Source organism: Asterias rubens, chromosome 21, assembly GCF_902459465.1.
Source record: "Asterias rubens chromosome 21, eAstRub1.3, whole genome shotgun sequence".
NCBI classification, from domain to species: domain Eukaryota; kingdom Metazoa; phylum Echinodermata; class Asteroidea; order Forcipulatida; family Asteriidae; genus Asterias; species Asterias rubens.
Window position 1 is genome coordinate 10,530,623 of NC_047082.1, and position 12,902 is coordinate 10,543,524.

The 12,902-nt window shown below is 38.7% G+C and overlaps 1 protein-coding gene across 5 annotated transcripts in view; it reads right to left on the reverse strand.

The window, feature by feature from the left end:
- LOC117304459 (dystrobrevin beta-like) overlaps window positions 1–12,902 on the reverse strand; it is a 71,084-nt gene that overhangs the window by 35,209 nt on the left and 22,973 nt on the right. For 4 of the 5 annotated variants that reach the window (XM_033788933.1, XM_033788932.1, XM_033788930.1 and 1 more), the window contains exons 2-4: window positions 11,007–11,111; window positions 8,839–8,919; window positions 413–626 (exon numbers count right to left, since the gene is read on the reverse strand). In XM_033788933.1, coding sequence (XP_033644824.1) covers window positions 413–626; window positions 8,839–8,919; window positions 11,007–11,111 — 400 coding nt within the window. Of the gene's footprint in view, window positions 1–412; window positions 627–8,838; window positions 8,920–11,006; window positions 11,112–11,833; window positions 11,876–12,902 lie in introns of those variants that run through there. The other variant, XM_033788934.1, reaches the window with a different exon arrangement.

Sequence of the window (12,902 nt, forward strand, 5' to 3'; positions counted from 1 at the left end):
CGAGTAGTCACGGTATTTCTTCAAGATGACCTTAGCGCTAGGCTAACCTGTTTTGTTAAGTAACCATACATGTAGGGCCTCAATTCAGACAACTGAGTGAGACTGCATGGTTTAAGTCTTACATGGTTTTGGGGTTTGTGTATAATGGAAGAAAAAACACCCTTGTCAAACAAAGTTGTGTGCTTTCAGATGCTTGATTTCGGGACCTCAAAATCGAATTCTGAGGTCTCGAAATCAAATTTAAATATTTTAGTGGAAAATTACTTCTTTCTTGAAAACTACGTTACTTCAGAGGGAGCCGTTTCTCACAATTTTTTTATATTACCAACAGCTCTCCATTGCTTGTTACCAAGAAAATTGTTATGCGTAATTTAGGTAATTACCAACAGTGTCCTATTTTTCTCATACTTACTCATCATAGGCCATCTGAATGAAGTTAGACAGCAATGTGATGGACTGGTCCACGTTGATCTGGTGAGTGGATGGCAAGCGTTTATTGAGTTGATAGTAGATACTCGTGAGTATGGTCTCTACTCGATTGACGCTCAGCTCGTCTACAGCGCTCAGAGTGTTGAGTCCGTTCTCCCGGAACGCCTCGATCATGTTCCAGATGTCCACCAGGTGTACTGCATCGGTGGAAAATAGAACACCAATGGTTTACTAATGTCAGAGACAGGTTTACATACATACAGTAGGACAAAATGTAGCCGTATTTCCCATCAATAAATTACCATTTTGGACAGTTGGACATTTGGAAAAATGTGTATTTCCAATCAATTATCGTTTTTAGCAATTGGTGCTCAATATATATGGGAAATGGTGTTTTTCCCCCCGCGCCCCCCCCCCCCCCCAAATAATAATAATAATATATATATATTTTTTTCAAACAATAAAAATTGTGTCTGCATTTTGTACTTGGAATCTCAGGACGCCTTTTTAAAGGCAGTGGACACTATTGGTAATTGTCAAAGACTAGCCTTCACAGTTGGTGTATCTCAACATATGCATAACATAACAAACCTGTGAAAATTTGAGCTCAATCGGTCATCAAACTTGCGAGATAATAATGAAAGAAAAAAACACCCTAGTCAAACGAAGTTGTATGCGTTTAGATGGTTGATTTTAAAAACCTCAAGTTCTAAATCTGAGGTCTCGAAATCAAATTTGTGGAAAATATTTCTCTCGAAAACTATGGCACTTCAGAGGGAGCCGTTTCTCACAATGTTTTATACCATCAACCTCTCCCATTACTCTTCACCAAGAAAGGTTTTATGCTAATAATTATTTTGAGCAATTACCAATAGTGTCCACTGCCTTTAAGGGGAGGTACGTACACTTCTGTCATGTCTGTAAGAGAGGGAAAGTGTCTTAAAGTATGGGAACATTGCCGGGGGTACCCTCTGCTCCATATCGGCCACGATAGTTTCCGAGTAAGATATGAATAGTCTTTCTCGAAAACTCTGTTACTTCAGAGGGAGCCGTTCCTCACAATGTTTTATACTATCAACAGGTCTCCATTGCTCGTTACCAAGTAAGGTTTTATGCTCACAATTATTTTGAGTAATTACCGATAGTGTCCACTGCCGTTAAAATAAGAGTGTAGATAATGGGTGAGAACCAGCAGAAAGCCGGGTTTCACGCTGTCGTTGAAAAAAAGGCTTATACTGTAATGTATGTGCTTTAAAGCCATTGGACACTTTCGGTAAACAGTTTTGTTCAAAGGCCCACACTTCGTGTATCACAACTTAAAATAACAAACCTGTGAAAATTTAGGCTCAATCGGTCATCGGAGTCAGGAGAAAATAACGGGAAAACCCACCCTTGTTTCCGCACGTTTCGCCGTGTCATGACACGTGTTTAAAATATATCCGTAATTCTCGATATCGAGAATTGATATTGTTTTAATGTTTTCTCAAAAAGTAAAGCATTTCATGGATTAATATTTCAAGAGAAGTTTTTCACCATTACCATCTGTAAACCCTGTATGTTATTTGTAAATCTGTGAACTTTTATGATTTTTTTCTGTTCCAAAAGTGTCCAATGGCTTTAAAGTGACAGGTGTCTTTGAATTTGTCTTTGGGAAACGACTGCTACAATGTAACAATGTACACTGAACAAATTTCATGGAGCCTTCCTGTTAATTACAGTGGAGTAAAACTGGCATTCTATACATTTACAACACATTTACAATGTGCCATACATATTGTACAATGTATATATGAACATGTATAATATTAAAAATTTTTATAGATAACAACTGTGAACAACTACTATTTGTCCAATGAAAATAAACAGTCATTTTTTTGTATCAAAAGAGCGACCCAGTTCTTAAAAGCACTTAATTGCTACAAGAATTGTACAAACAAAAGGCTGCAACCTTCCCTTGGATCATCCATCTCATAATGGATTTTATACACTGCATGGACTGGCCAGTACTGCCATTCCTGATGTATAATGATGGTTCCATCCCATTTATCATGCAACTGGCATCCTCTCGCCATGAGCATTGGGCATCATGAATAAAGAGGTATTGGTCGACTACAGACTTCATGACGTGGACCTTAAAACACTGTGGGTTGACCAAGAGTGGGAATGCACCGAAGCTATATGCACTGATCATTGAAATACAGCCTTAAATACAGCCTTAAAGACACTGGACACTATTGGTTAATGTCAAAGACCAGTCTTCTCACTTGGTGTACCTCAACATATTGCATAAAATATTAACAAACCTGTGAAAATATGAGGTCAATTGGTTGTCGATAATAATAAAAGAAAAAACATCCTTGTCACACAAAGTTGTGTGCTTTCAGATGCTTGATTTCGAGACCTCAAAATCTTAATTCTGAGTTCTCGAAATCAAATTCGTGGAAAATTACTTCTTTCTCAAAAACTATGCCACTTCAGAGGGAGCTGTTTCTCACAATGTTTTATACTATCAATCTCTCTCCATTACTCGTTACCAAGTAAGGTTTTCTGCTTATAATTATTTTGAGTAATTACCAATAGTGTCCACTGCCCTTAAAGCCATTATATCGGTAAACAGTACTGTCCAAGTCCCACACTTCGTGTGTCACAACCAAATATATAAAATAACAAACCTGTGAAAATTTAGGCTCAATCGGTCATCGGAGTCGGGAGAAAATAACGGGAAACCCCACTCTTGTTTCCGCGCGTTTCGCCGTGTCATGACATGTGTTTAAAATAAATCTGTAATTCTCGCTATCGAGAATTGATATTGTTTTAATGTTTTTCTCAAAAGTAAAGCATTTCATGGAATAATATTTCAAGTGAAGTCTTTCACTATTACCTTCTGTAAACCCTGTAAATTATTTGTAAATCTGTGAACTTTTTTTTTTTTTTTAACTCGTACCAAAAGTGTATAATGGCTTTAAAACACCGCTGACCAAGAGTGTCCAGGGATTGAAAATGCGGCGAAGCTCTGTACTGATCATTTCAAATACAGCCTTAATGGGGAGATTTATCCCTACCTATTTGACTTTCAAATGTTTCTTACATGTACTTAGTATTGTCATTTTGTGTTGTGATTCAATTCCAGATGGAAATCAGGGAAAAGCTACGAGAGATTGTCGCGATAAATGCTATAAATCTACAGTTTATTGTTTTGATTGATGCGCATTCATTTTCTGTCTCCTTAAATCCTGACGATGGCCATGCTTTTGTCAATGTTGTGGAGTGTACAAGTTTAGACTAATATGGGAAAAATATACTACACTTGACTGATGTATAAAAGAAACAAATTACATTAATTTGTCTTATACTTACTACTATTTGTTAATTTGTCTTATACTTACTGCTTGTTTGTTCTAAAAACAAGAGTGAACCGATACCTTGATCATGATGATGCATCAAGGCAGACAATGTCAAGCAAACACTGTACAAAACAATATTTAATGAAAACCATTTGTTAAAAAGGCAGACTTTGTCATGTGTGTGTCTCTAAAAACAAAGTAATAGGAACAACAAGCAAACAGCAGATCTTTCTAGATTGTTTTGTTCATTTTTTTAAATTATTTATAATGAAGAGTGAACCAAATTCATTTCCTATGAATTCATTTCCTGTTGTTCCTGTTTGTACAATTATTTTGTTCCATGAACCTGAAAAAAGGCATTTGTGCCTCCTTGATTGAACTTGTTGAAGTGTACACCTTTTTGTACAATTGAATAGATGTTTTTTTCTTCTTTTTTTCCCCCCTAAAGATTCCAGCGGTACACGCTGCAATATGATTCAAACTGCCTCTATTTGTAACCATCGAACTAGCTGAGTGGTCTAGTGGGTGAGGCATCTGCACTACCATAGGAAAAAACATTGGGAGAAACGGCTCCCTCTGAAGAGACGTTGTTTTCGAGAAAGAAGTAATTTTCCACAAATTTGATTTCGAGACCTCTGAATTAGATTTTGAGGTCTCAAAATCAAGCATCTGAAAGCACACAACTTTGTGTGACAAGGTTGTTTTTTCTTTCATAGTTATCTCGCAACTTCGACGACCAATTAAGCTCAAATTTCACAGGTTTGTTATTTTATGCATGTTGAGATACACCAAGAGAGAAGAATTGGTCTTTGACAATTACCAGTAGTGTCCAGTGTCTTTAAGGAAACCCGACCAGTTGAAAAATCAATCATGCATTGAAGTTTACTATTTATTATTTGAACAAACACCGCAAAATGTAAGAGAAGATTGCTCTCATGTGTCTTCATGGGTATTGTACTTCATTATTTCATTTCTCAGAATTGAAAGGGATTTTATCAAGATATAATGTTTTTTTTTAACCCATACACCGATGTGTGTTAGCACTGTATACTCAGTACTTTCCCCGAGTCCTGTAAAAAAATATCACAAGCATCTTACTCAGGTGGGATTCGAACACACGACCCTTGCAATTCTAGAGCAGTGTCTTACCTACTAGACTACCGAGATTGCCCGGTAGCTAGAGGCAGTTCGAATCCTCTTTTCGGTTTTAAATAAGATTTCAGTCTAATGAAAATGCAACTCAATTTATCAGAGTCAACCAAAAACAATTTTGTTTTGCTAATACATGCAATAAAGTTGAAATTGCTTTGTAGAAACAGTGATGCATGATCAGAAGATCAGTGTGCCAAATGTGTCAGACTTGAAGATTAATTCGTTACTCAAATATTTGCCGAGTTTATCTGATGGGTGCGGAAACGTGTAAGCTTTTAAGACTGGATGATTAATAGATGAACATGATGTTATAGACGATGTGACCTCTGACGTCACTCAGACCATAACATGATTCGCGCGCATACCGCCGGGCAAAATCTTTGTGTTTTGGCAGCCAGCTAGAAAGTGTATGCAATCTTACCATGACTACGGGTCTTTTTGCCCGGCGAAACATAACGTATACAGTGTTTTGTCAACAGAGGGTGGTTTTAACGTAAACATAGGTTACATCGTCTATACAGTAGACTAGTTGCAAGTGCAGTACTTTCGGGATACAACATGAACAATGACAGGTTTGTAGTTCCTTCGGATTCTTTAAATGTGATGCGATCAAGTGATCTGATCATACAAAATGTAGACAAATTTGACTTACGCTGGAAGGGTATAAAAAATGCAACTCAAACGAACGCAAGGTTTGAAACTAGTATGTTGTTCCCAGTTTTAAAAGACTACTGTGTGTCACAAAAAGAATGAATTTAAACTCAGGCGTGTCAGAGCCTCAACTCTTCATGGCTGAGCGGATAAGAGCACCAGCCAAAAGCTCTTGTGTTTCTGAACAACAGAGTGTGGGTTCGAGTCCCGGTCGTGACACTTCAGCCTGAAACTTAACCATTGTTGCTGCGACCTTCGGATGGGACGTAATGCTGTTGGTCCCATGTGTTATGTAATGCATGAAAAAGAACCCAGTGCACTATTAAAATCGAAAAGAGAAGGAGTTCGCCCCGGTGTTCATGGTTTGATTAGCTGCATATTTTGTAAACCTTGTAAACCTTTTAGGCCTACATGGTGCCATGTAAAGTAAAAGGTCTCATACATGTACCATGTACTTCAAAAACGAAGCTCCTAAAACCTTGCAGGAAAATACTGATTTGTGAAGCGCGTTCAACGCCACTGAGTGACAGATATGAGCACTGTATAAGAAGCCATAATTATCATCATTATTTTATAATTTATGTACATGTTGTACATGAGTGGCGTGTCATGGACGAGCGGTTAAGAGCACCGGATTCAAGCTCTGCTGTTTGATCAGCAGAGTGTGGGTTCGAATCCCGGTGGTGACACTTGCTACATAAAATTGGGGAGATAGTGCTTTCTGCTCTACCGGCCAGGCTTCAGACTGATGATACCCAAGCCTACATCTGTATGGACTGTGAAAGGGGTAACCCTGTTTCAGCCCTAGGAGTAGGTGGCAATGGCCTCTGGAAAAAAATAATTGTAGCCCACACCTTGAAGTGGCCTTCAGGCCTTGTGTGTCAGGCGACTTGCATACAAAAAATATTTTAAAAATATAAAAAAAAAACTAGAAGGGTACGGGTACAAAATGCAACTTGGCATTCTACACAGTATACATGCAGTCAAATACGAGGTTGGAAACTTGTAGTATTTCTTTTCCAGTTTCAAAAAAGACTATCTCTACGTCACAAAAAAAACACTGAATTTGACCTCAGCGCAACCCCTCTTCAAAAACAGCATTTTACATCTACTGTACACGTTTACAGTATCCAGTGTCTGCTGAGAGTGGATACCATCCGATTACAAACTGAGCATGTCCTTATACAATAAACACTACACCCAGGGGACTGTCGTTGGATGGACAGCACTAAGCCATCTCCCCCATTGATTCTACACGAGTTAATTAATTATATCACCATGTGCAGGTATAAGAAAAGACATAAGTCCCTTATCGCACAATCAATATATGGTAGCATCTAAGTAGATTGAACATCGTTAATGAAATGGTCGTGAATAAGTCAATATAAAAAAACAATATTTTTACTGTGCGCACAAACTATACAGTCTGTATGAGTACTTTATACAATGTTTGCTACAGGCAGGTAAGACAAATTTTCCTGCGCATTAGGCGCTAAAATAAGTTCATCTAGACGCAGTACCCCCAAATCACTGAAACCGTCGTTTTAAGACACACCGTGACTGCCCGCGAGAGGGCGAGCTGGGCACCACTCAAAGTCCGTACTTCGCCAAGCAGGGGGTCACTGTGTTGGAACATGACCATCAAGGCGCAGTACCCCTAAATCACTGAAGCACGATTCAAGCATCTACTTATAAAGCGAACCGTCGTTTTAAGACACACCGTGACTGCCCGCGAGAGGCCCGCTGGGCACCAAGCAGGGGGTCACTGTGTCGGAACGTGACCAGATGAAACTTAACATAATGTGTCAACCGAAGAGAAGGAAAAACATAACCATATTTTTCCAAGGATGAGACAAGAAATAAATAAAATAAGTATATTGGAAAGTTGTGTGCAGATGTAAAGTTCTACATAACATTACGGGATTTGAGGCATTGCATGGTGAGGTACCAATGTATTTGGTTTGCAGTAACACCAGGTGTGTACAATGTATGACTACTTCCCAGATATATTTTGTTGTTTAGAGAACTGTCTTGCTTTATTATATTCTACTACAGCGGAGTAGATTTTTTCGAATTTTTCGGGAGACTTCTCAGTTTGGAAAAGAACTGTCCTGCTTATCAACTACACTACTAGGGGGCAGAAGGTAGAAAATCAGCTGGGACTACTACTTTAGCTTAAATAGTTCTTTTCTGAGCTGAGAAGTCTCTCGAAAAATCTACTACGCGGTAGTAAACTGCTCACACAAAGTTAGGAAACTTTTTTTTAATCAAGTATATCTTTATTATTTATTACTCTCATTGTATGTTTTACTATCGATGCAAAGCTAACGTGTTCTTCTTTAAAATGATTACCAAGTTTGCAATGATGACATGTTGCTTCGTTTGGCTACATGAATGACAATGATGCAAAGTCGCAAATCAAATGTGCCAAAATTAGCAATTTTGTGTTACTGTATGAACAAACAAGTTGACACTGTAAATTCAAACAAGCAAGACAACTTACTGATCTTAATCCACTTTATTGAGACAAGAATTTCTGTAAATACCCAAACAAGGTGGTTTCCCAAGAAATGGGGGCTAATGGGAGACTTTCTGGGACGATAGAGGGCAGCAGACTTACCGGGTAAATCCATTGTTCTCAGAATTATGCGCATGTTCAGAACTACGTAAACAATGGAAATTTACCCGGTATGTCTGCTGCCACCTAGCGTTGGAAAGTCTCCTATTGTGTGTAATGTGCTCAATGGTGCAAATCTTTGTGTAAACCATCCATGGTTCTGAAGCTTGACAGGTTTGACTATTGGTCATTACCAATTGACTGTTTAGCACAGTTAACGGTAATTTTGGCACATTTGATGTGTGACTTTGCCTCATTGTCATTCATGTTACCAAACTCAGGAACATGTACATGTGTAATCATTGTACATGTGGTATCATTTGAAAGAGGAACACTTCAGCTTTGCATTGATAATATAACATGTACAAAGACATTTATAAATAATAAAGATATACTTGATTTAAAAAAAGTTTCCTAACTTTTTGTGAGCAGTTTATATGTATAGCAAGACAGTTCTCTAAAGAAAAAACTCTATCTAGCAAGTAGACACACACATGGCGTTACCGCAAACCAAATTCATGACATTGCTAGGAACACTTGATCTTTTTCACCCATGTTCCTGCAGTACGAAGGCTCATTGCATTTGATTGAACAAGATTTCATATAACGTTGAGTCGTGAGTGACTGCAGTTGACATGTACTTACGATTGCATCTTCTCTGAATGAATCTCAGCTTGCAGCTGGCTCGATACGTGGCGAAGCGAATAACGTCAAAATTCTGACTCCCTGCAAGAGGAGAAAGAAGAAATATTCTTGGTTGATATTGAAAAAAGTTAATACATAGGCAAAGTACATGTATCCTGACATTTTCCTGCAGATCGCCTAGTGTAAAAAAAAAACATGTACATGTAGGACACACAATTTTGAGACGCCGTTATAATGAAATAAGATTTTAACCAGCGGAATATCCGGAGGAAGTCTTTCTGACAACATGTTTTGAGATTTGAACGGCCTGAATTATTTGTCATAACATGGCAAAAAATCGAGTTCCAGATGTTTAATGAAAATGGAGTTCCAGTTTTTTTAATTGACAACTGTGGCCGTCCATCATTTTGTAATTTCAAACCACTTCGTTTTTGGATTAAAATACTTCGTTGGTACCTGAAGCGGGATTACATGCATGAATATTTTAAAAACCAGAATGCCATTTTCCAAGTCCAAAACCTGTACACACTTTTCCTATTGTCCTATTTTCAAAACTTATAAACAAATTTATTTATTTTGAGCTGGGGAAAGCACAAGAACCATGACTGGTGATTACTCTTTTTGTGTTCTCCTCAGATTCAATAACAACTAACTTCTCATTATGAGATTGTGTTCTTTTTTTTCATAATGATTGTTTGTTGTATACGTACAGTTAAAGGTACTATCCCTTTAATGTTATCTGTGGAATTTTCATTCCGATCCAACTTTCCAAGCTCATAAATTTCAACCCAAATTACCAGTACCCTCAGCAACTGTAATCCGGCACCTCCGCCAATATCTCATTTTGATTGCTGCCATTTGTGGGAAATTCCAGCTCAATATTTAGCCAACCGCAATGCCCTATAATTGGCTATATACGGATGAATGAATAGCTAGATCGAGCCGATTGAAATCAGATATCAGAACCTGCTCCTGGTAACGATGGAGACTTTATAACTACAAAGTCTGATACAGCCGGGTCTCAACTTTCATATTTTGCCGTTTAAACCCTAGGCTTGCTTTGTGGCCAGTCTGGAGGCAGCAGCATTCCGTACAATACTTGGGGGTTAGATCTAAGAGTTGATAACGCATACTGTCCCGTCAGGATGGAACGACTGTTAGGAACTCATTGTTTGCTTCGTGCTATTCTTTGATGGAATCATCATACTCATAAATTTATAAAATTGAAGCTTGTTGATTTTGAAAGTGATCCTACTCAATGCTGCTTCCGAGAAGGCAGCTATAAAAGAAAGAAGTTGCTGTTGCTTTTTTGTTTTTGTAAGTAGACCTCCACTCATTGTTCAGTCACATACAATGTACATGTACAAAGTGCGCCGTCTCTGAAATGGCTAGTGTCAAGAGCAAACATGATACTTGTGTTCATGAGGACAAGGCATTTTCTGGGTGAAGGGCACGTCAGAGAGAAATATTAAGTCATACTCCAAGCTGTTTCAGGGGCACCAAGGCAACGACCAGCTTGGCATCAAGGCTGCTCACTCCGTTGCCTCCGGGAAGAATCAGGCCTGCAAGAAGGACTTTCAAGGTGGTTTGTTTGTTTTTTGTTTCCATGTTCTTCTCAACCACGCAACTTGGCAAAACTCCCACAAAATGGTGTCCCAAAGTTGGCAACCTGGCAACAGCCAATCTCTCTTTGGTTTTGAGCAGACATTATTTCTCACTATACATGTATGTCAATGTATGTAGTGATTTAACATACAGTAGGGGGGTCTTAATAAAAAATTTTAAAAACCACATCCCTGTGGCTACACATTGTGCGTTGTGCCACCGATTTAGTTCAACTCATTCAGTATGTTCTGCACAGCTCCGTTTTTCTTCAGCTTTATAAAACAATCTTGTTTATATCTTTATCTTGTTTATATCATTGCGGTACCCACTGCCAAAACATAAGGATTCAAACTGCCTCTAGCTACCGGGCAACCTCAATAGTCTAGTTGGTAAGACACTGCTCTAGAATTGCAAGGGTCGTGGGTTCGAGTCCCACCCGAGTAACATGCCTGTGATTTATTTTCACAGGACTCAGGAAAAGTACCGAGTATACAGTGCCAACACACATCGGTGTGTGGGTAATAAAAAAAAATATCTTGTTTGGGTCTGTATTGTGAGCTTACTCATTTCGGTGATAAGCTGTCTCCGGTCTGCCATTGCCTTGTGCTGTGCTGTAGCTTCGTCGAGAGCTTGCAACTGTCCGGTCTCATCTAAAACAGGCGGAGGCCCTGCAAGTAAAAAAAACACAAACAGGCAAACGGTTGATCAAAAAATTGGCAGTGAAAATGTTGATACATGTAGGTTGCGATTTTCTTGGACCATGTACATTGTAATAATAGGCAACCCCTCGGAGTCCAGGAAGATGTTCTCCGCAGGTAAACCAAGTAAGACACACTACATATAATATACATGTACATGGATGTGTACCACGAAAGGGAAATGTCTCTTATGATTAAATGCTGCGTTTTTGAGTATTAAAGACAAATGGATCTCAATTTAACAACTGCCTTCAGCATACATTGCATCTGACAAACACGGACACCACAGCAGTTCAAGTACCAGTACCAGTACGTGTACGAATGCCACAGAAGTAGCAAAAGAGGCGGTACCCATACACGTACATGTAGGAACATACACATCTGCAGGCTGCAGCATTCCAACGCAATAGGCCTATGTACATGTAATCCATTTACTTAATAGATGCAAATATTGACAGATTCGTGTATTATAGTGGTTACAATTATGATATTATACAAGTGACATGTGCATTTATAAAGAAGAAAAAAAGGGAAGAGATTCTTGTGGTCGTACTTGGCAACGATCACACACACTCCTGTCATTTCTGGAAAAAATAGAATTCAATCAATTAACGTCACTCAAAATGTATGATCCATCACCATCAACAGGTTGATAGTGATACATAGAGCCTAGATTTCTCTCTGCGTCTTACCCGGGCATGGTTCCACAGACAACGGTTTCCCCATCAATGCTTTTTAACGAAGAAAAAAACAGGGCCACGATCGACAAGTGCCAGAAAGATGACGAGACCTCAATGTCCGCAAGAGTGTCTTCAGTTGATACAAGTTTTGGATCCTCGATCCATCTCGATAGTGAGGGACAACTCCTAAGTCGCGTATCGGAGGCGTCCGAGGATTGTCCGGGGCTATAAAAAAAAAACCTCAAGCCCTTGCGTCCCCAAAGGGTTAAAGATGTGACGCCTTTTTTAGAGGCTATAGACTGTAAGTATGGTAAACACGCCAAGGTCTTTCCTGCTAATCGAGTCTTAATGACATGCAGTGATTTAGACTGGACACCGTTTATCACTCCGGGCAAAATGTCAAAATAAAAAAGAAACGGGCGGGATCAATAAACGACGTTGCGGGCATGCGAGGAGGAGTATCGGAATGGCGCTGAATAAATCTCAGCGATTAATTACGGAATCTTTAGACTTGTAATGAGTATACTGTGTATGGTGCATGAACATTCCACTGACTTTATTACATATTACTTGTACATCCCATGTGCATGTACAGTGTACCAAGAATTTATACGAACTTGTCTTGTCATTGAAAACACACAGTCAATAAAAGAATTCGACAAGTTTAATGTATGTGGAAGATTAACGGATCTTTCAAACTTATCGCTTATTCCGGTAACAAAGCCTGGCAACCCAACGTACACTTCACAAATAAAAAATATTCATTCCCCTTTAAAGACGATGGACACTATATGGTAATTGTCAAAGACTAGTCATAACATTTTGTGTATCTCAACATGCATAAAATAACAAACCTGTGAAAATTTGAGCTCAATCGGTCGTCGAAGTTGCGAGATAATATGAAAGAAAAAAACACCCTTGTCACACGAAAGTTGTGTGCTTTCTGATGCTTGATTTTGAGACCTCAAATTCTAAACTTGAGGTCTCGAAATCAAATTCGTGGAAAATTACTTCTTTCTCATAAGCTACGTCACTTCAGAGGGAGCCGTTTCTCACAATGTTTTATACTATCAACCTCTCC